The sequence below is a fragment of the Chiloscyllium plagiosum genome, unplaced genomic scaffold (genome assembly GCF_037043375.1).
Source record: "Chiloscyllium plagiosum isolate Xiang-an unplaced genomic scaffold, Cpla_swu_hap1 HiC_scaffold_3, whole genome shotgun sequence".
NCBI classification, from domain to species: Eukaryota; Metazoa; Chordata; class Chondrichthyes; order Orectolobiformes; family Hemiscylliidae; genus Chiloscyllium; species Chiloscyllium plagiosum.
The window spans coordinates 32,557,772-32,582,768 of NW_028270141.1; the positions used below are offsets into that span (position 1 = coordinate 32,557,772).

The following is a 24,997-nucleotide window of genomic DNA, read 5'->3' on the forward strand; positions in this document are numbered from 1 at the left end:
ACTGTTCTGATATTGAGCTTCAGCAATTCATGGGAAAACAGAAAAAAAAATCTTGCAATGAAGAGTGCTGTTAAACGTAAAATTTCACACATATGTTACAGATTGGGCATTGTGCCAAGACATCACTGATTATATAAGGCTGCTGGGATTATATGTTTATCATTCATTATTGAAAACAATAATCTTTTCAGTTGTTATTTGGATAATTTACAGACTATCTTTTCAGGATCTGCAAAACAGAAAGTCAGCTACGATGTTAATTATGTTACCTTCATTTGAAAATGACGTAATCTAATTAATTGGTCCCCATCTTGTCCAGGTAGATGACAGACAGGAAGTATTGAGATGTCAAAGGTCATTGTTCAGTTGTACCTTTGCTATGGATCTGTCCAAGTGTCTCCATGTAAGCCTTTGTGTGAAAATACTTCTGAGAATGTTTGAGATTCTTTGAAACATTTTACTATGGGAAAGTTGTTGGAGGGAACCCTGAGGGACAGGATGTACATGTATTTGGAAAGGCAAGGACTGATTCGGGATAGTCAACATGGCTTTGTGCGTGGGAAATCATGTCTCACAAACTTGATTGAGTTTTTTAAATAAGTAACAAAGAAGATTGATGAGGGCAGAGCAGTAGATGTGATCTATATGGACTTCAGTAAGGTATTCGACAAGGTTCACCATGGGAGACTCATTAACAAGGTTAGAACTCATGGAATACAGGGAGAACCAGCCATTTGGATACAGAACTGGTTCAAAGGTAGAAGACAGAGGGTGGTGGTGGAGGGTTGTTTTCCAGACTGGAGGCCTGTGACCAGTGGAGTGCCATAAGATGATTTGGATGCGAGCATAAGAGGTACAGTTAGTAAGTGTGCAGATGACACCAAAATTGGAGGTGTCGTGGACAGAAAAGAGGGTTACCTCAGATTACAACAGGATCTGGACCAGATAGGCCAATAGGCTGAGAAGTGGCAGATGGAGTTTAATTCAGATAAATGCGAGGTGCTGCATTTTGGGAAAGCAAATCTTAGCAGGACTTATACACTTAATGGTAAGGTCCTAGGGAGTGTTGCTGAACAAAGACATCTTGGACTGCAGGTTCATAGCTCCTTGAAAGTGGAGTCGCAGGTAGATAGAACAGTGAAGAAGGCGTTTGGTATGCTTTCCTTTATTGGTCAGAGTATTGAGTACAGGAGTTGGGAGGTCATGTTGCGGCTGTACAGACATTGGTTAGGCCACTGTTGGAATATTGCATGCAAGTCTGGTCTCCTTCCTATCGGAAAGATGTTGTGAAACTTGAAAGAGTTCAGAAAAGATTTCCAAGAATGTTGCCAGGGTTGGAGGATCTGAGCTACAGGGAGAGGCTGAACAGACTGGGGCTGTTTTCCCTGGAGCGTCGGAGGCTGAGGGATGACCTTATAGAGGTTTACAAAATTATGAGAGGCATAGATAGGATAAATAGACAAAGTTTTTTCCCTGGTGTCAGGGAGTCCAGAACTAGAGGGCGTAGGTTTAGGGTGAGAGGGGAAAGATATAAAAGAGACCAGAGGGGCAATGTTTTCACGCAGAGGGTGGTACGTGTATGGAATGAGCTGCCAGGGGATGTGGTGGAGGCTGGTACAATTGCAACATTTCAGAAGCATTTGGATGGGTATATGAATAGGAAGGGTTTGGAGGGATATGGGCCGGGTGCTGGCAGGTGGCACTAGATTGGGTTGGGATATCTGGTTGGCATGGACGGGTTGGACCGAAGGGTCTGTTTCCATGCTGTACATCTCCATGATTCTATGACTCTATGCTAAAGATTCTATAGAAAGGCAAATTGTTGCAACATAAATGAATTTTGAAAAGGACAATTTGCAGATTTTTTTTGCATTTTGTATTGTTATTTGCTGAAGCATCAGTTCAGATCTGACTCTGACATAAGGTGGTGCCAAACTGGGTATAACCCTTATTTGTTGGAGACATTTACTTTGACCAAGAAATTAACCTTAGATGCGGGCTTAATTTTAATGATAGTGGAGCCATTTAGAATCATAGAATTCCCTGCAGTGTCAAAGCAGGCTATTCAACCCATCAAGTTCACACTACCCTCCAAACTGCAGCCCACCCAACCCTACATTTCCCATTGCTAACCCTCCTAAACTGCACATCTCTAACACTATGGGCAATGTAGCATAGCCAATCCACCTAACCTATGCATCTTTGGACTGTGGAAGGACACCTGAGCACCTGCAGAAATGGTGGTGAATATGTAAACTCTACACAGTCAATTGAGGGTGGAATTGAACCTGGGTCCCTGGCGCTCTGAGGTAGGAGTTCTAACCACAGAGCCACCATATCACCCCTTTAAAGTTGAAATTCCTTCAAAGAATTAATTGAAAATAGCTTGATGCCATTCCTTCCTTTTTACTCCTAGCAGTACACAATATATTATTACAGCTGAGACGTATCATAGGAAAACAGTGTAGTTTGTGACTTTGAACACTACAACAGCATATGAAACTCTGTTTCAAGCATGAAAACAAATTCCTTATTTATTTAAGACACAGTATGTTTGCATAATGGTTATGTTACTTGAATAATATTCCATAGAACTAGATTAATGATCCAAACACATAAGGACAAATTCCATCAAGGATGGGAAATAAATACATTTGGAACAAGATGCTTGTATCAGCAGTGGTGACCATGAAGCAATCAGCTGGTTGTAGAAACGCATTTGGTTCACTCACATCCTCAAAGTAAGGAAATCAGCCAAATCTTTACTTGTCACACCTTCAAACTATTCCAAATGTTATTGACTCTTAGCTACCCACCTGCAATGCATTAACAAGCCACTCAGTTGTATTCAAGAAGATGTCTCACTACCACCTTCACAAGGGCAATTAGAAATCAGTAATAAATGCCGACCTCACCAGTGATGTTAACATCCAGTGATGATAAAAAGGCAATAAAAGGATGATCTCATATACGCATGAACATATACATTTTCTAAATTGACAACCAAACATAATCTTTTTTTTTCACTTGCTTATGACTTGCCAACGTTCAGGCTGTACACTCGGTGCCCTCTTTTGTAGAACAAATAATAGACTTTGATTAGCAGCTTTTTCACGATGATAATAACTAGCTTCAAAGAAATGTTAGAAATTACACAATCTGTCATTGTTTCAGATCGCCGAGCCATATGACATATGGCAGCTCCACAGAGGAAATTGCCTCTGTACTTATTTATTTTAAATCCTTGGGTGTGATTATGTTTTCATTCTTTGCTAATGCAACTAGTATTTCAGGAGCTATTTTGAATAGTAACTGGATCTGTTCTGAACTTACTGGTCTCCTTCTTAAAATATTATCGAGCTAAATTTTTATCCTTGGCCTGACAAAAGCTGAAGTCCAAGATGCACAGTCTATTGTGCCTCACAGTGCTATATGGTCAACTGTGTCAAATATACATAAGACATTATGGATACAATTTTACTGCTTTAAATTATACAATTTTATATTTTAAAGTTGCAAATACAATTTTAAGGATGGTTAAGTTTCAGGATTGATGACAGTATATTATTGAACTGGAAAATTAAACATATCATTCACATTGTTGCACTCGTCAATTTGGTCTTGGGATGGGGCCCACTATCATTTAGGTCCAGACAGCACTGCTATGGGCCAGGTCTAGTGATTGCTGTCAACTGGAGAATACATGAATAAAGCAAGTAAAAATAATAAGAAAATAAATACTTGTAGGAAACAAGGATTGATCAGGGCAGGCATAGGGCAGGCATGTTTTTTTTTTGAAGAATTAGTACAGGTTACATGGGCTGAATAGACATTTTCTATGCTGCACTATTCCAGTCAAAATGTGCCGTAATTGTCCATGACAATCATTGTGGAAAGCGAGAGATAAGGACCCAACTAAAGGGGAAACACAAAGGCTCATGATTTATCTCCCTGATCCTGGTACCAGTTATGGACCTAAAGTTTGCAATGTTAGGCCCTTTCTTACTAAAACTGAAGAAGTGACGAGATGACAATCTTGACAAAAATGTTTAAAATTGTAACGGGTTATGTCAGAGAAAAAAGCAATTGGTTGTCAGTGAGGCAGAAATGAGAAAGTCTAAATTCTAAACTATTATTACAACAGATGGAAGGAGATGTGATAAAATATTTCTTTACATGCATAGTGGGCCATATGTGGAATTCTCCAATAGAAACTAAGCAACAGAGGCAATTACATCGCTATTTTGAAAATAAGCATTGTCTTTATTGAGAAGACACGCAAAATTAAATGTGTACTTCCACATGCCTCCTTTGTGATGTGTGGTCTTGCTTGTAAAAATATTCAATACGTTTGATACAATATAGTTATATACATGGTCTTACATTTTGCAATTTGACCTTAGCTTATTCTGTTTATTCTATTATTTGTACACCCCAGTCCAACACCAGCACCTTCAAATCATTAGTTTATTTTATAAACACCAATAGTACTTCAATGTCATCTGATTCTCTACAGGCTTTACCTTGCTGTCTTTAGTTGAAAATAGTGTCAGTTGAAATTACAGTTTTTCATTATGGTCAGGCAATGACCCAAATGATCTAAACTCACATTTCTGGCTCTATGACCTTATTGAATCCTGAATATGTCACAAATTTCAATGAGTATTTAGCCAGCTGAGTTCCTGCATATTAGTCATCAGGAGGAGGTTTTTTTTTTCCTCTGTTTTATTCCCTTCCCAAATATGACCTTGTTGTGTAAAAATGTATATTTACATACACATTGAAGCAAATTGTTCCAACATTGGAACTAAATATGAAGGTGATTTTTGAGATTGTATGGAGCTGAAAATTTAACAAAATTCCCATATCTGAATAATTTTGAGAAATTTGAATACAACAACAGGTTTGAAATCCATATCTACATAAAAGTGCTGCTTGCTTAAGTTTTGACAGAAGTGAAATAAATACAGGTTAATTACTGGCCTGTCTATAAGCTACTGTATTTGATTTTAAATACTTAATGGCTCTTAGTTTGTGCTTTAACTCTGTATTAGAGAGATTATTTTGTTACTGATTAGAATATGGAAATGCTTTCTGACAAAATAGATACAATGTCTCGGTCACCTGAGCAAAGATTTTAGAGACAGTGACAAGCTTTGCCTGTTACTTGTAATCCTGTGTCAGAGCAGTTTCTTTCAGCTCCCAATTTATGTTCCTGGACCTTCTTATGACTTTCTTCTTTAGTTCCAGGTGGATGCAAGTAGATGCCTTATCTTTGACACCGATGTGCTGTCCTCCTCCATAACTGAACATATTTGTGGAGCCATCATTTGGTGGTGGCTACTTAATTGTTCACGACCATTCACAGCTGAATATGGCAGGAATGCAGATGTTAGATCAGAGCAGTAAGCTATGAGTTCGGATAACTGTTCCTCACTTGCTGGAAAATTACAAAAATCCTTTCTGATACTACTGTGGACAATCAGTCTATAACCGGTAGATTGGCGAGGATGAGTTTGAGTCATTTTTTTCCCTGTTCTTGATTCCCCAGCTAGAGTCATAGTCATAGAACTGTACAGCATGGAAAGAGACCCTTTGGTCCAACTCATCCATGCCGGCCAGATATCCTAAATCAATCTAGCCCCATTTGCTAGCATTTGACCCATATTTCTCCAAACCCTTCCTATTCATATACCCATTCAGGAGCCTGTGTAATTGTATTGACTTCCACCACTTCCTCTGGCAGCTCATTCGGTACATGCACCACCCTCTGCATGAAAATATTGCCTTTTAGGATCCTTTTAAGTTTTTCCCTTTACAACTAGGCCCTCTAGGTTCTGGACTCCCCAGCCTTAGGAGAGAGACTTTGGCTATCCACCCTGTCCATGCCCCTCATGTTTTAATAAACTTCTATATGGTCACACCTCAGCCTCTGACACTCCAGGGAAAACAGCCCCAGCCTATTCAGCCTCTCCATACAGCTCAACTCCTCCAACCCTGACAACATCCTTGTAAATCTTTTCTGAAATCTTTCAAGTTTCACAACATCCTTCCTATAGCAGTGAGATCAGAATTGAACACAGTATTTCAAAAGTGGATTAACCAATGTCCTGTACAACTGCAACATGACCTTCTAACTCCTATACTCAATGCATTGACAAATAAAGGCAAACCTCCTTCACTATCCTGTCTACCTGCTATTCCACTACTTGCTGCAGACGCATTGAAGTAGCTGTGTCCTTTAGACTTGAACCCACTCTATCCCTATGTTCCAATCTTATACACCTCTGTCTCGTCTCATTTGCCAACCTCACTGCTCCAAGGAAAATGACTCCAGCCTACGCAATCTTTCCTCACAGCTCAGATTTTCCAGCCAAGGTAGACTCCTGATAAATTTAATCTATAACTTCTCTAGTCAATCATACTCTTCCTATAATGTGATCAGAACTGCAAGCAGTACTCCAGTTGTGGGATAACTAGTATTTGATACAATTTCGGCATAACCTCTTTTCTCTTGTATTCTTTGCTTTGCCTAACAAAGACAAATATACTATATGCCTCATGAGCAACTTTCTTTACCTGCAGTGCTGCCTCCACAATTTGTGAACATATACACCAAATTCCCTCTGATCTTCTGATTTCTTGAGTTCTGAAGAAGGGTCACTGCGGCCAAAACGCAACTCTGCTTTCTCTCCAGAGGTGCTGCTTGGCCTGCTGGGTTTTCCCATCAATTTCTGGTTTTGTTTCTGATTTTCAGTATCTACAGTTGTTCATTTTTTCTATCCCCTGTGACCTTTAATCCTTGTCAGGGTCCCATGATTCATTGTTTAATCCCTTGCCTTGTTAGCTCTCCCCAAATGCATTAATTCACACATTTCCAACTATTTCGAGTCTTCTAAGTAAAAGTAAGTTCTCCAGTTTGTGTTCAGATCCCAAGACTTGATTCTCTCTTTTTGTAACAAATTACTTGTGGGGTCAATGATTGATGTGGATTGGTTTTAAAAAAAAGTTATAATGCAATATAAAACGTGGCGATTCTTCAAGGAGAATGAAGCGAGTATGCGAGTAATTATGTTATAATCTGCCTATACAGTTCGATCTCTTATTTTGCATGTTTCATCAACACAAATTTGCTGTAACGTGATTGATGAATTGGAGACATTGTTTCCAAAGTGTGAACTTTTAAAATGTGCATTGGCTGTAACATGATTACATCGCCAGCACTTTAAATGCTGTTCCTAAAGCACAATTTTTCTATGACACGGATTGCACAAGGACGCAGCCATCGTATTACAGAAGAACTGACTGTACTGCATGTAAAACAAAACTTTTCACTGGACTTAGATATATGAAACAACAATAAATGAAATCGAATGATGAATTAATATATTAAATTAATATCTTAAATTTCTGTGCAGTGGTATCCTCTCTACCTCTGGGCAAGGTTGCAAGTCCCATCTGCTTCAGGATTGTGGAGTAATATTTTTTGAACAGGTGATATTTAAAAACAAAACTGCAAGGTATTATAATTCAATGCAATTTACAGCCTGAGATGATTTTAGAGCCCAGGAGGAATGTCTTGCAGGCAGCATCATAGTGAAGCTGTCCAGGGAGGGTGTCCTGCAGTCAGTTCTTGTTGCAAGGAAACAACTGCAATGGTAATATGGAAAATCTACAAGTTCATTGGCTGATAAATAACTGCTTTGGGACTATCTGTAAATTGCTACAAATTAGAAGAGTATTAATAAGCAATAGAAATAAATGAGAGTGAGGAGCAACATCATAACGTAGCATAAGTAAGCCGAAGATGGGTAAAGGCAGGAGAATAAAGTTCATAACAGGGAAGTAAGTTTGAAACTATACCAAAGTATGGGAGGAGAGCTCAGTCCCAGGTGTTGTATAGCCTGTGGGAAATCTTCTATGCTCCTGGCAGTCTGGATGACCATAAGTGAAGGAAATTAGATCAACATGAGCACTGGGTTTTGGAGTTTGAGTGTCAGCAGAGGCACAGCAGCATGTTTGAGGCTAAGAATTACATGGGATAAAAAGTTTCAGTGCATGGTCACCCTGCAGCTTAAGGAAATGCACTCAGAGTGAGAAATGCTGGCCACCAATCAGAGGAATGGTGAAAGGCAGGTATTCAGGTTAGCCCCACAGTGCGCTGCACTCAAGACATGATTTTCAATATTGGTGAGACTGATGTTTCCTCTGGGGAGTGCAACCAGTGGCTAGCTGCACAAGGGTGGAGCAGAAAGGGAAGGACAATACTATAGGTTGGAGATTCAACTGTGATGGATACCACACACGTGTTTCTGAAGCTGCAGACATGACTCCAGGGTGGTGTGTTACCTTCCTGAAGCCAGGGTCAAAGATGTCACTGAATACTGCAGGGCATTCTGAAAAAAAATTGTGGTTCAACTTGGCACCAACAGCATAGAAAGAAAGAGTGATGAGGTCCCGCAAAAAAGAATTTAAGGAGTTAGGTGAGCAGACTAAAAGCAGGACTGCCGAGGTTCTAATCTCTGGATTAATCACAAAAACATGTGCTCATGAGTATAGGAATGGGTGGATAGAGCAGATAAATGCGTATCTGAAACACTGGGAACAGAACAGAAGGCTTTAGATTCTGGGATCACTGGGTTTGTTTCCGGGGAAGGTGGGACCTGCACAAAACTCCAGAAACTGGTTAGGGCCAATATCATTGTGGGGAAATTTGTGGGGAGGGTGGCACCAACAAGTGCAGAGAACCCTGGATGTCAGGGGATAAACAGGATTGGATAAGAAAGAAAAGCAAGCTTATGGTAGATTCCAAAGGGTTAAAACAGATTTGTTAGAGGAATCAAGAAAGTGCAGGGGGTTGCTTGAAAAAGAAATTTAAGAGCACAAAGAGAGGACATGAGGAAATATTGGTGTGTAACAATAAGGAAAATCCAAATCCATTTTATAAGTATGTTAGGGTCAAGAGAATAAGCAATAGGGAAATAATAGGGCCCACTGGCGATCAAAGTGGCAAACTATACGTTGAGCTGAAAGACACAGCTGAGATAGTCAATGAGTATGTTGCATCTGTATTCACTGTAGGTATAGAAATAAGAGATCAACTGCATCATACTGAAAAGAATTAGTGGGTGGTGAGGAGGAGGTATTAGTGGTTTTAGCAGGCTTGAATGTAGATAAATCTCCAGGCCCAGATCCTGAAGAAAACTGTAACTGTTTGGCCAAGGCTTGGCTTTGTTTTAGAGTTTTGCTGTGAGCTTACGTAAAGTCCTTCCATGGAAGGAATCTACATAAGCTCAAGTGGTGTACTTGAGCTCAAGTGGTGTACCCCAAGCTCAGTCAAACTGCTAAGGCTGTCCACTTCCATTGGAATACCCTGTAACTCATATGCTCCAATTGCTGCATTTTCTAGTGATAAGATCCAGTTGCAGTACCTCTTTGAAGTTCTGCTGGGTTTCATGCGATAAGCGCTTTTGCACGGTTACATCATTAATCCCATATACCAAAAGGTCTCTCAGCATCTCATTAAGGGTTAAACTAAAATCACATGCCTCTGCCAGTCATCTTAACCAAGTCAAAATTCCCAATATGGATTTGCCTGATTTTCAACGTGCCAAGCAAAACTGATAGCATCTCAGAATTAGAGGAGCCTTGGGATCATAATATCCCTTAACTAAATCCGTGAACTGTTGAAAGGTTTTAGTATCTGGTGCCTCAGGGAAAGATAGGCTCAAAATAACTGGAAAAGCTACAGGTGCACACACTGTCAAAAGAATTGCTCAGTGCTTTTCCTCTGATCCAATGTCATTTTCCAGGATCTTTCACACACTGGGCCCAGTGTTCAATGGCAAGATCAATGATTTAAGCTTCCCAAATAACGGCATGCTACTGGAAGTGCTTATGCCAACTCAAAGACAACATTTTTGAGGGAATTTATTCAGGAATGTGCTTTTCTCTTATTGCCACTGAAATAACGCTGCAGAGGCTGGTATCCTGTCACCAAGTCAACCTTTATTTCCACAAGGTGCGTCCTTGACATTGATCCAGCTCCCTCAGAGCCAGCTCTCAGAGTGAACGGAATCTCGCTTACTTGTGCTTTTGTTTGTCAGCCAGGATTCCCTGATTGGACCAGATTAATAGCCCCAGTCAGGGAACTCACATTCTTTGAGGCTCACATGGCTGACCTCATTATAATCACTACAGGAATAGATATTGTCCTCTATTAGTATGATTAAGTGTCCAAAAGGCTTTGGTGTCATCTAGTACCAGGGTCAAGGATGATCTTTGGGGCTGGGGAGGAAATTGGATTGGGAGAGGAGAGGTCCAGATGTCATAAACCATGTTGATACCAATGTCCTGATAGATTTAGAACAGATGTTCTGCTCAAAGAATTTGAACATTATGAGCCAAACTAAAACGCAAACTCTTCAAGGTGGTAAACATTACTACCAGTGCCTGGACAAGCTGGCATGGGGTTAATAAGTAAATGAGTTAAAGATATGGTTTCAAGATAGAGTGGGAGGATAGGATTTCAGTTCCTGGGGTACTGGCACCAATGCTGGGGTAGAAGTAAACTGTTTTGAATTGAATTGAATTGAATTAGCTTTATTGTCACATGTACTCACATGAGTACAGTGAAAAGTGTATAAGTTACCACTTACAGCACCATATTTGTTACAGAATAGGGAAATGAAGAAAACAAAATTACATTACAGCTCTACACAGTAACCATAGGTCAGAAAAACAGAAGCAAAGTTACAAAGACCAACGTCACAGTCTCTCTCCAATGGCTCTCCACAGCAAATCAGCATAAGGGGCCTCCACATGGTCTGACTACTGCCTGCTACCATGCTCTGCATTGGGCTGCTGGTCACTGGTGTCCCTGCTCTGGCCGCTGGTCACCAGTGTCCCCAATATGGCCACTAGTTACCAGTGTCTCTGCTCTGGCTGCTGGTCACCAGTGTCCCCAATATGGCCACTAGTTACCAGTATCTCTGCTCTGGCTGCTGGTCACCAGTGTCCCCAATGAGGCAGCTGGTCACCAGGGTCCCCAGTATGGCTGCTAGTCACCCTGCTCTGACTGCTCATCACCAGTATCCCAATCAGCCACTGGTCACCAGTGTCCCTGCTCTGGCCGCTGGTCACCAATGTCCCTGCTCTGGCTGCTGGTTACCGGTGTCCCCAATACGGCCTCTGGTCCCCAGTGTCCCTGCTCTGGCTGCTGGTTACCATGGTCCCCAATATGGCAGCTGATCACCAGAGTTTTTGATCTGGCCGCTGGGTGCTAGTGTCCCTACTCCAGCCACTGGTCACCAGAGTCTTTGCTCTGCCACTGATTGCCAGTGTCCCTGCTCCGGCTGCTGATTGCCAGTGTACCCACTCCAGCCTTTGGTCATTGGCACCCTTGCTCTTGCTGCTGGCGTTTCTGGCAACCATCCTTCCTGCATCAGAGGCTGGGGGTCCAAGGCCAAGAGAAGGGAGGGAAGGGAAGAGAAAAGGAGAAACAAAGAAGAAAAGGAATGAGTGGAGCAGATGAGCTCTGGCTGGATTGTCCTACTCTGCCGCCATCTTATCAGAAATCTGGAATAGGCTTTACTTTACCTATACTGGGGGTCAGTGTTCAGTTGAACTGAACAGGTCGTGCTGTAGAGAGGGCTTTAAACAATATGATGGGCAGATAGTTTGGGAATGGGGAACTGCAGGCTTAGAAAGTAAAAAATGGTGGCATTGGAGGATAATTGTTTAGATAGTAATACCGAGAGTGGGACAGGAAGGAACAGAATGTAGAAGCATATGAAAACAGCAGCAAGGGTGAAAAAAATTGTTAAAAAAGCAAAGTTGATGACTCTTTGATACACTTAATATTCAGAAGGAAGTAAATGAATTAATGGCACAAATAGAGATTAATGGGTATGATCTAATAGCTATTACAGATGGATTGTTACAGGGAGATCAAAGGTAAGAAGTAAATATTCAGAATATGCCACTTTGCTGATAGACAGGCAAAGGTACTGCAGAAATTTTGTTCGCATGAGGTGGAATAAATACAAAAGCAAGAAATTAAATTGTGTCAGATGATAAAGAATCTACATGGCAGCATAAGAAATAACAAGGGCAAGAAGATATTGGTGGGGACTGTCTATAATCAGCCCACCAATAGTAGCTGTTCCATTGGACAGAAAATAAATCAAATGACAAAGAGGACATGGAAAAATATGCCTTAATTTAATCATGTCTGAATCTAATATTCATGTAGATTAGGAAAATCAGGTTGAGAGAAGTAGCCATGAGAAAGATTTTATGGAATGTATTCAGGACAATTTGTGACCAATCAGTTGTAGATCCAATCAGGGATTCAGCGATGTTGGATATGGTAATAAGTGATGAGGCTCATTTAACAAATGATCTCAAAGTAAGAGATCTATTAGAGAATGATGACCATTACATGACCGAATTTAGCATTCAGCTTGATAGTAAGAAACCTGGGTCTGAAACATTGAAGGCTTTATAAAAGTATGCGAAATTCCCCAACTTACCTGTCCTTTCATACGCAGTTTAACAGAAAATACAAACGAGTTTCTTGTACTTCACTGTTCACAAGAACTGTTAATTTTTACAAATAAATAGATTCTAGTTACAGCTATGACCTGGCAATATGTAATTCGGATGTTAAAACTTTGATCCACTTATAAAACTCCCCCTTCGCACCAATGCAGATACAAAAGAAAGTGGATATGATGGATGGAGGGAAAAACTGGCACGGTAGTTCAGAAGCCACTATTGACAGGGTTCACTGCAATGATTCTTTTTGAAGACCAGGACTTGCAACTCCTTGATTGCTCATTTCCAGGTACTTTCATTGGCTTGCAGGAGGCATACAGCAATAGGTTTTGCAATTTATCTAATCCCTGATTTATTGGGTAAAGACAACAGCTTGCAGCAACTGGTGAGGGAAAATCAACCGGCTTTCATCAGGCCTTAGACTTCAATTCCCAACTTCAGGCGACTGACTGTGTGGAGTTTGCACGTTCTCCACGTGTCTGCGTGGGTTTCCTCCAAGTGCTCCGGTTTCCTCCCACAGTCCAAAGATGTGCAGGTCAGGTGAATTGGCCACACTAAAATTGCCTGTAGTGTTAGGTAAGAGGTAAATGTAGGGGTAGGGGTATGGGTGGGTTGCGCTTCGGCGGGTCGGTGTGGACTTGTTGGGCCGAAGGGCCTGTTTCCACACTGTAATGTAATCTAATCTAGACATTACCTCCTCATCTAGAGATTCTAAGGTTCCTGGCTATACCATTCACACTCGCAAACTGTTCAGCTACCTGTGAGTCAATCACATGGGTGGTTGCAGCAGTAGGTCTTTTTCATTGAAAACTGGTTACAGCTCCACAGATCAATCAGCTACACAGTGCTGACCAAATCTCACCTTGTGCACATCGCATATTGCCAGGTTGTCCACAAGTGAACCTTCTGTATTGATTGAACAAGCACAGTATAAACAATTCCTTCAATAATTGCTTGTAGCTAGCTTTTAAAAGTTGTGACAATTCCTTGCATAATCCTTGTCTGTAAAAAACAAAACACAGTTCTTTTCCAATGTCAGTCCAAAATCTAAAGTTAAAGTTAAAAAAAACAGTCTTTATAATTGGATGAGAAAGGCCAAAATAAATATGTACCTTAGAGAATGAGGATGAGGAAATAATGGGGAACCAGCAAATGGCAGAGTTATTGAAACAAATACTTGACATCAGTCTTCACAGGAGAGGACACCAATGACATTTGGAACTTATGAAATAAACAAGTGGCCAAAGGAAGGGAATTAAATGATAACAATAACTATCACTAGAGGAGAAAAAGTACTGAGGAACTAAAGGCTCAGAGATTCCTAGACCTGATGGTGGATTTGCCAGGATTTTGAAGGAAGTAGCTATGGACATCATGGATCATCAAATTCTGGAAAAGTCCAGAGAATTGGAAGTGAGCCAACATCATACCTTCATTCAGAAAGGGAAAGAAACAATAAAAAAAAGTAGACCAGTTAGCTTAACATCTGCCATGGGGAGAAAAAAAATCTTACTGTCCTATTTTAAGGATATAATACGATGAAAAGGATGTAAAAGATGCATTTTGAAATACACATAATAATCAAGCAGAGTCAGTGTGGCTTCATGAAGAGAAATCATGCCTGACAAGTTATTTGAGGAGAGACCAGTAAATAAAGGTGAACCAGGAGAGTTAATGAGAGCCCATAGTGTTGGTAATAACATGTTAGCATAGATAGATGATTAGCTAACTAATAAAAGAGAAAGTTAGGGAAAACAGGATATTTTCAGAATGGCTACTTGTAACTAATAGAGTGCCACAGAGATCAATGCTGGGACCACAATTATTTACAGCACATATGCACCTTCCAAACCCACAACCACTTCCATATGGAAGAACAGGAACAGCAGATAAATGGGAAAACAATCACCTCCAAGTGCCCCTTCAAGCGACTCACCATCCTGACTTGGAAATATATTACCATTTCTTCAGTGTTGTTGGGTCCAAATCCTGCAATTCCTCCCTAATGTCATTGTTCATATCCTTACAGCAGATGGACTGCAGCAATTCAAACATGTACCTCACCACCATTTTCTCAAGGGCAATAAGGGAATGGCAGCAAATACTGCTCAGCCATTTATGAACATTTTGTAAAAATGACATGCATGATGGAACTAAGTGAACATTCACCATGTTTGCAGATGACACAAAAATGGATGATCAGGCAATTAGTGAGGAATATGCAAAAAGGGATATTAGTGATATTGGCAGATGTAGTATAATGTGGGAAAATTTTGAGGTTATTCATTTTGGCATGAAGACTTGAAGAGCTGACTATTATTGAGATGGAGGAACACAGTGGAAAACTGCAGGACAGACAGATTCTGGGGTCCTCATGCATGAATCACAAAAAGCTAGGATTCAGGTTCAGCAGGTTATAGGGAAGGCAAATGAACTCTTGAGGGTATAGAATATAAAAATAGGTCAGTCTTGCTAAAACTGTACAAGACACGAGTCAAGACTATACCTGGAATGTTGTGAACAGTTTTGATTCCCCTACCTAACGAAAGATAGATTGGTATTGGAGATAATTCAGAGAAGGTTCTCCTAGACATGGAGAGATTTTCTAATGGAGGTGCTCAGCATGTCAGGCTTGCATCCAGTGACCACACTGAATATAAGATTCCTGATAGGCTAGACAGGTTAGATGCAGAGAAGTAGGTTTTGCTTGTGTGGGAGTCGAGGACTAGAAGGCATAATTCAGAATAAAGGGTTGCCTATTTAAAGCAGAGATGAAGAAGACTTTTCTCAGGTTTGTGGATTTCTTTACTGTAGAGAGCTAAAGGCTGGGTCATTAAATATATTCACGACTGGAATAGACAGATTTTTGATAAGACATTTCAGGGTCATAGGCAAAAGCAGGAAAGTAGAGTTGAGGATTATCAGATTAGCTGTGACCTGCAGATACATTCTAATTTGCTCAAAAAGCACACAACCTGCAGGCAGTCAATCCATGTAACATTTTATAAATTCCTTCTTTGAAAATAGAATCAGTCTGACTCAAGACTGGGATATAGACAGATCTAACCTCACACCTTTAATACATTGCTTGAGCTGAGATGTCATTTTTTTAATAAAATCTAATTTATCTTGAGAATATGACTTCAAAGAAGTTCTGGAATTTACATATTAATGAACCAAAACATACAATCCATTCTAAAAGATTAAAAATCACACAACACCAGGTTATAGTCCAACAGGTTTAATTGGAATTAAACCTGTTGGACTATAACCTGGTGTTGTGTGATTTTTAACTTTGTACACCCCAGTCCAACACCGGCATCTCCAAATCATTCTAAAAGATGAAAGACTTAACAGCAATCTAGGTTTATTCAATACATCATTTTAATTGCATGACACTGTGATCTTTTGCTATAAATTCTGTGTCTTATGATCCTGGTCCACTAGTTACCTGATGAAGGAGCAGCGCTCTGAAAGCTAGTACTTCCAAATAATCCAATTGGACTATAACCTGGTGTTGTGTGATTTTTAACTTTGTCCATCCCAGTCCAACACTGGCATCTCCACATCATTAATTTCAATGAGAGAGAAGAATTAATAGACTGAATGGCCTACTTTTGCCACTATGTCTTATAATACTGAAGGGCATGAATAAACCAGATGGGTTTTTTTATGGCATGGTCACCATTAGACTAGTTTTAATTCCCGATTTTACTGATTTCAAATCAGTACCATCTGCCATGGTGCAACTAATCCTATGTCCCTGGAACATTAGCCTGGGGCTCCAGATTACCCGTTCAGTGACATGACTGCTATATCGTTACTTTCCTTTGACATTTCCATTGGCTATCAAGTAAAATGTATTCAGTAATCATGCATGTAATGAGCCTCAGGAAAATCGAATAATGAGACAAACATTCAGGTAAAGTTTGAGGTTCAGGTAAAAGGCTTGTGTTCTCTGTGGCTGACAGATTAAGGAATGCAAGAACAGTGGTTGACAATCATGCTATAGGTTTGCCAAATTTGAGGAAATCTTAAGAGGCAATCATGTTTCAGCTGCTCCCTGAGTCTCGCATGCCCATGCCTGAAGTGTGATATTGTAATCAATTTGCTTTCACTTCATGGCTGTTAAACAACTTGTCGGAGAACAGTGTAACCTTCTCATCTGAGTCACATGGAACATCTATTTAATATAGGTTGCCATGTTGCTGCTTGTGGATGAGTAGTTTGATAATGTTTCCTGTAATATGATTATAATGAGAGTGCTTGTTTTTATCAGATTGCAAAAAAAAAGACTTCCTTAGTGCAGCATCAGGAGCAACATTACAGATGAAACAACCTTTTATTAATCAAAAGGGATATATAAAACTTAGAAATTACACCAATCCAAATTTACCAGGGCAATAAACAAATATTATTCAAGCTTGAATGCCTTCAAATTAGGCTGTTTGATATTGGTGTGCAAACACTCCATGCACTCACATAGACTGCCTTTCTATTTTAAGGCAGGCACCAGCCCATCAAAGATAAAAGGTGAACATTGTTGTTAAAATAATGAAGAAAGGAGTTTGAAATTTTGTTTTGACAGATTTGCTCCAGATATTTTGCTTCTGCTTGGCGCCAAATACTCTTGTAAACAAATTCCCGCTCTGAAAAAGTTGAAGTGTGACTTGATGCATGCAGTATCTACTAAAACAGAGTTTCCCATGGGTTGAACTGAAATCCTTCCTACTACATTAAACTTCTGACTCAATAAGAGCCCTCTTGCGCATTTTGTATGTCAGAATATCCACCGTTAGACTGTGTTACCAAGACAATGAACTATAATTCAGATTATTTTAATGCAAAAGTTCAAGGACAAAGTCAATGAAGTAGGTCTCCCTCAATTGTGAGCCATTTAAATTGTGGCGCCTAATAGGCAAAAATAAAAATTAAGACTTAAATAACTCTCAGTAATGTCATTGTCTATAACAAAGTTATTTAGTGGGTTTTGTTTTGTTGCCATTAATGTTTATGCATTCATCTCTCACACAATGGCTCCAGAAAATGAGAACAATGAAGGAAAAGATTAGTTAGTATGTATCGTTGTCTGGCTCAAAGCTATCAGTCAGTCCCACTCCCCCCATCCCCACTTTTGTCATGTCACCCTGAAGGCTGACTTTCCTATTATAATCAGGGCTGCTTGAATCCCAATTTCATAAGCCTTTGTCATTGCAACAAAGGCACAATAGTACTTGGCTGGTTGACAGCATGATAACAGATGTCAGATTCAGATCCATGCATTTCTTTACAAATTAAAAAAAAGTCCTACAATAAATAGGTGTGAATAATTTCTGACCAAACACAGTTAACATCTCTGTTCACATAGGAAGCAAATGAATACCTCTGTTAAAATAGCAGGCAAAGACATTTCACGTGCTGCCATTTAAAGGCTAATTTCAAGAACTGAGTTTTGGAAAGTACCCTTTATAGGATAGCCTGTCAGCAAACTGGCATTTTAATTTATCAAGTTTAGTTTACTGCCATATCGAGAAATGTTATTTCAGCTTTCCTGCTGATTGTGATTCTCCAGTTTTACAATTTTAAGATACCTCATGTGGAATCTGCCTGAAGACAAGAACTTTTCTGTTCCATTGCTTTAAATAATCCCATCAAGTTCAACTAGATTTGAATATGAATATTATACACTTCCATGGCTATCATAGCCCCAGGTGATATTTGAACCCAGACCTTCTGTCCCTGGGGTAGGGACACTACCACTGCAACACAAGATCCTCCTTAGTTTTGTTCTTACAGTCAGGTTCAAGGCATTGATCATGTGTCCTGCTCTGACATTGACTGAAACCTAGCAGCCAGCTTCAATTCCTTTCATGAAGTGTCAGACTATGTGAAGTTCTAATCTCAAATATGAAATTGCTTTCATTCTGTGAAACTTGCAACATTCTCGTTACTTGTCTCTATGCATTGCTATGTTCTTTGTTTTTTTGCAGGGCTGTGTTTCAATCTATAATTCAATTTTTTTTACCAGAACACTCAATGCAATGTACAGTATAGAATTTACTTTGAGATGACTGCTCTGCAATGCAATTCACCTTGATATACTTTATGTCTAATTCAACCAAGCTATGGACACTGACATTGTTCTTTTGAATCTTTTCTCTTTTTCATAGTTTTGCCAAGTCACACATGTGGCAATCCGGGTGTCATACAGAAAGGAGTGCTGCACGGTACCAGATTTAACATTGGGGATAAAATTCGCTACACCTGTGTCACAGGTTATATCTTGGAAGGTCACGCAATACTGACCTGCATTGTTAGCCCGGGAAATGGAGCATCATGGGACTTCCCACCACCTTTTTGCAGAGGTAATTTCATAACAATCACACATTGTTTAAGCAAAATCCATAAAGGTGCATAAACACATGCACTGTTAACAGCTGCTGTGTGTTTAAAATGTGCAAAGATCTTGCATTTTGGCTTTCTCTGGCCAATGGGCATTTCAAATATACATTATTGGGTTCTGAGACATTTTGAATGTTTCTTCCGTTTAAATCATTTGCCGATATTACAGCTGAAGTGCTTTTTGCATCTCTGTGAAACAATAGAATTCAGACACCGAGGAACAATGCCTTCCTCTTTGACATTGAGAGTGAAAGGGTTAATTGCTATCCTGGTCTGTTTGATGTAAGTACCAATGAAAGAATTGTAAAACTGTATGCTAATGTACAGAGCTTTATACAGAAAACCCATTTGAAATTTAATCACCTTTAATTCTGAACAAAAAGGTGAAAAATCAAGCCCAGGGTGTTGCAGTTTTGACAAAAAGAGCACATTGTCCTTCTGTTTTGTATCATTCCTTTTATTCATGGTTTTCATCAATTATTTTAGGTTCTGGCTGTTCTTTTATTGATTGGCTATTTTTGATATGGTATAATTCCCTTGTGCTTCACAGCTAGTTGCCGTTTCTCTGTCCCATTCAATGCTTTCTCCACTTCCATGCTGTTCAATCCTGTCCATTTTGATGCTTCTACAGTTTCACTCTTTCTCTGCAGTTGCTTGGATTTTTCACAACCTCCCTGCTGTTGTATCAGGATTAGCAAATCTTGTGGAGACGTTAGCATTGTCTTTAATGGGCATCTAATTTTGACTGTGTCAAAGGAGGTTTCATTATGCTTTTTTTTACTTCCATTTCTATCAAATATATCTCAATTTAATGTACAATCACATATATTGCCACAAAGAAAGACATTGAAACCATATGGAAACAGGTTTTTATTTCAATTATAGTCCAAAACTAGTACAAGTAGGACACAGTGGAGTACAAGAATGAACACAAATCAATTTTAGCCGGTGTCTCTGCATTTGATGTGATTATTTGAAATTCTGACGGAAAATATGATGGGCGCTGGTAACTTCTCCTGAAACCTATCAGGGATTTCAGAATCAAATACAAAAATGGGATGCCTATCCGAATCACTGATAAGTAATTAGAGTTGGTTCAAACGGTAGAATTTTTATTTTCTCGAAAAGTTAAGTTCTATATTGTTTTTGTCTGGTCCTCATGGATCTTTATAATAATTTTCTTCCCCAGAGCTCGATTTTATGTCCTACCCCCGCCCCACCAGTATGTTGGAAGATAGGGTTGGAGAGGGAGGAGAGAGGTGTTGGCAGTATGGGCAATTCATAAATTGCAGTACAAGACCTGCTGCCACTTTCCAGCTCATCCCTGATCTGTTCCTCCCCACTTCTTGTTGGCATGTTACAGTGTTGACCTGTGGAAATGTTGGTACAGAGTTTCATGGGGAGTGAATGGTTACATGGACTAGACACTTGAAATCTGGCTAGTTTTAAGTTGCATTCTGTATTTTACTCCCACATTTGTTACTCTGTTTCCTTTTTAATCTCTCTTTCTTTCAACCTGAGTACAGACATGGGACATCTTCAGTGGAGATGTAAGACGACCCGCCTCCACTTGGGCTATCATGGCCTATCCTGTTATTTTACCCATGAGAAAGGGAGGACCATGCCAAGTGTAAGCTATACCCACCCCCATCCCATGTTCTAAGTGTTATTTACCCACCCCACCTTGAGCTCTCAGTCCTGATCTCCATATCACCTTGTTGGGGGTTTGCCTGTCAAGGTTTGAAATCCACCTCCGTGACCTTTAAAAGGCATCTGGATGTGTACATGAATAGGAAGGGTTTAGAGGGATATGGGCCAAATGCTGGCAAATGGGACTAGGTCAGATTGGGATGTCTTGTCAGTGCAGTCAAGTTGTACCAAAAGGTCTGTTTCTGTGCTGTATGACTTGATGACCTCTTCTTGGTTGGGGACTGCCTGTAGTTCCAATAATGGCCACTATTCAAACCCAGTGCTGCTGGGGCTGGAAATCTGCTGGCCAATCTGACTAACCAGCAACTTTCTAAAGTAGAGCTTGCCCCATCCTCCAAGGGTGGTGGCAGGAGTCCCACCCTGTGCCAACTGACATGTTGCTAAGCATAAAATGGCTGTGAAACAGCTGGCTTTTTAATTGGGGAGGCCTGGGGTCGAATACCGAACCCACTAAAGTAAGGAAATTAGATTAGATTACTTACAGTGTGGAAACAGGCTCGTCGACTCAACAAGTCCACACCGACCATCTGAAGAGCAACCCACCCAGACCCATTCCCTTACATTTACCCCTTCACCTAACACTACGGGCAATTTAGCATGCCCAATTCACCTAACCTGCACATTTTTGGACTGTGGGAGGAAACTGAGCAAATCCACGCAGACACGGAGAGAATGTGCAAAATCCACACAGACAGTTGCCCATGATGGAAATTGAACCCGGGTCTCTGGCCTGTGAGGCAGCAGTGCTAACCACTGTGCCACCGTGCCGCCCATAAAATGTACCTATTTAATGTACTAAGAAGAAGTGGACGTACAGATGAATATCAGATAGATTAAGCTATAAAAATGGCATTTCTACTCAGTAATCAAATAGGCATAAACTTCACTCTGGTGGCTAAAGAAGCTTCTGCTCTGAGAGAAGCCGAACCAATAATCCTGATTGCTTCACCTAGACGTGTGCACACTTAACCAACTGCAAATGTTACCTCAGAGACCCCCTAACATGCCACATGTTCAGCCAGACTGCCTGGGAGTAAGCTTGCCAAATAGATGAACAGCACGCACATTCACCCACCCAGATGCTCCCAACAATATTAGCAGGATCTACCACACCTACTTGAGCTAATCTCTTCACAGATCCTGCCTAAACTTGTAACCATAGTTTTGAGCTAATCAGGGAGACTGTGGCAGACCTTGCAGATGACAGCAGCTACATTTCAACAAGCACAGCCAAAGGAATTAAAAAAGTGTTTAATTCATATAGTACCTTTTGTGACCTCAGTTGTAGTCACAGTTCTAACAGAAAAAGCAGCAGTCAATCTGAACATAGCAAGGTCCCAGAAATACCATTGAAATATATGATCATCATAATCTGTTTTTGCATTGGCCAGGATATCAGAAAGAATCTGTATTATTTTATGAAGATGTGACATTGAAATTTCAATAACTACCTCAGTCGTTGAGGGGCTCAGTTTACTTGACCTGAAAAATAGAACCTCTTACAACATACCCTCAGTGTTGCAGTAATGCACGAGCCTGGATTATATATTTTCATTTCAATAGAATGACTTGAACCCACAACTTCTTATTCAGAAATATGAGTTGAGTCTACAAGCAGAGCTACAGCTCACACATACAGCGAGCTATTTCTTTATTTGAGCTTTCACATCTTGTTCGCATGCAACAGTACTAACCTGTGGAACTGTTGGCATAGAACTACAAATACCATGGGGAGTGAATGATGAGAATGACGAGATACTTGAAATATGGCTAGTTCGAAGTTGCATTCTGTACTGTATATCAACATTTGTTACTTTTTTAAAAACTCTCTCTCTCAGCCTTAGTACAGGTGGAAACTATTCCTATTTGACAATCAAGAGATCTTATTGTGTTAATTGCAAAATCAAAACTGCTGATTTAAAGATCGTGTCAGCAAAATAACTAGAAAGGCCAAACTTGGGCTCAGCTATATAAAAAAATGATATATTGACTTATCCATCAGGATGTAATAGTAAAATTTTAATCCAAAAATTAATAATATTAAGTATAAAACTAACTGATAGCTTTGATTATCATTGACTGTTTATGAAGTGTAAGAGAACAAGAACTTTTGTTTGTGTAACATGTCCAAATGGGAGGTTCCCAACATGGTTTGCTACCTATTATTGAACAATTACATAAAAGTTTCTTCCATTAAGTTTTTCATTTCATATTCTGTCTCAGGTACAGATCAATTATAAGATTTGACTGCCTCAATTGCTGACAACATATTAGAATGCGAGTAATCAGTACCATTTTTTGAATGTGCAGTTTCACTTGTCACATGCTTCAGGATAACCCCACACTTCAGATCCATCAATGAGGAGTCAGGTTTTCCATAGATTGATGATTAAAGCAGAAGTCCAATCTGAAATGAGACTATTTGAAATCTCAGTCATTTCAGAATTGGAGTATTGTGAAAGATTAAGAAAGATATTGAGGCAATAAGAATAGACCATGTTTACTCAGGCATTTTAATAAAAAATATGTTTGAAATACTCAGTAGGTTAGACAGGATCTGTGAAGAGAGAAAGAGAATTAATGTTACAGATCCAGGCCTTTTTAAGATAAAGAGCTGGGCAAAAAATGTAGGTTATAATTTTGGAACTGACAGCATGAGCATTTTTGTTAGTTTATTACTGTACTTATTCAAGGCTCGCTCAATGAAATATAGCCACTTCAAGCAGATTTAGCACTCAGATTGAGATGGTGTTGCTATCAATAACCTGAGTTGGGTAATGGCAAGTCTAGGTAGACAATCGTTCTGCCCTTTCATTTTACACAACATAATGCAGGATTTGCTGATGCGTCCACATTGAAGCAATGTCAATCCACAGTGCATGTTCTCTTCTCATGCATCATTAGTGGATTGGAAGGAAATAATTTGAAATATGCCAGTTTGAGTTTATTTAATCCTCTGAATCATAGAGGGAAATCATTAACACATGAGCTTTGATATCAATCGTCACCTTCTCTAGCACTCATTGTGAGCCAGAATGAGCGGGAGTGATCCCTCCAACTGGTCAAGGACGTATTAATTTTCTATTGTTTCTTTCGCACTCTACACACCAAGTGTTGACCTCCCACTCCTCAGTCTTGATTACCTATCTCTCACTCCAGACCAAATGGCCACTTTCTTCCAAGACTAATCCATGCAGCCTTACTCCTGTTACTAGCATCTGACTCTGAGGGTCCCCAGTTACAAACTCTCACTATGGGTCCACTCCCAAGACTAAACAGGCTCTCAAGTTCCTTAATTAGTATTCAAGGAGCAGAAGGTTGCTACATATAATGTAAGACAACCCTTTTCACTGTACTTTGGTACATGTGATAGTAAGAAATCAAATCAAAATTTTGCGTCTACTGTTAGATGTAGCAGAATCACCTAATTTCATATTTTAGAGGATTGACCATTTCTCGCTTGACCTTTGTATATGTGCCAGAACCAACTAGCACCAGCTAATGGTTGGCTTAGAGTGTTGCCAACAATCTTCCTTTGTGATTAGACACTAAAGTCCTGTTTGGTCTATTGCAATGGAAGATGAACCTCTGGTCAGTCTTATCCAGAAGAGACACTCAACTTAACAAAAAGATGTACCACAAACTTTTTATTAACTGGCACCTTTAGGACCAGGAGTGTACCAGTTGATCAAGAGGTCCACATAATCAATGTAAACACAAATACTAAGTAATAGAAACAAAATGCAGGCGGTCTATACATCACTGTTATAGTTTATTTACAACATAAATCACTTAAATAATAATGCAACTTTGTATTAAATAAAGCTTACCAGCAGAAAGCCCTCTCATTTGCATCCTCAGCTGACCACTCGGACATCACAGAGATTATGATAATAAAGTAAACATCCGATATTTCAGGTATATAATTTTTGCCAGTTTATCAAGAGTGCTGGTTCATAAGTGCCAGTTAAAACAGTTTTCTGTAGTTTATTGCATGATAACAATAATGTTATTATAACATAAATACTAAGAACATGAGGAGCTGGGGTAACTTATCTGACCTTTTTGGGATCTGAAGCTAGGCTACTCACCCAAGAGTGTGTGAAGTCTAATGCAGCCTCCAACATTAACTCTTTTAAAACCATTAACTTATACAACAACTCTCACCCTGCCCATCCATCGATAAATGTCAGATTCCACCTGTTTTATCCAATGACCTATTGGCTGTTCTGGATTTATTGAATGTTTGATTAATTGATTCCATTTGATGGTTAAGACAGCCAGTGACATGAATCATAGCAATATAAGCAAAATTGACACTCTAATT

At 39.7% G+C, this 24,997-nt stretch overlaps 1 protein-coding gene across 4 annotated transcripts in view; it reads left to right on the forward strand.

The window, feature by feature from the left end:
• Positions 1–24,997, forward strand: part of LOC122548600 (CUB and sushi domain-containing protein 1-like) — a 2,407,075-nt gene that overhangs the window by 1,022,833 nt on the left and 1,359,245 nt on the right. For all 4 annotated transcript variants that reach the window (XM_087978377.1, XM_087978362.1, XM_087978369.1 and 1 more), the window contains exon 4: positions 18,729–18,923. In XM_087978377.1, coding sequence (XP_087834503.1) covers positions 18,729–18,923 — 195 coding nt within the window. The remainder of the gene's footprint in view (positions 1–18,728; positions 18,924–24,997) is intronic.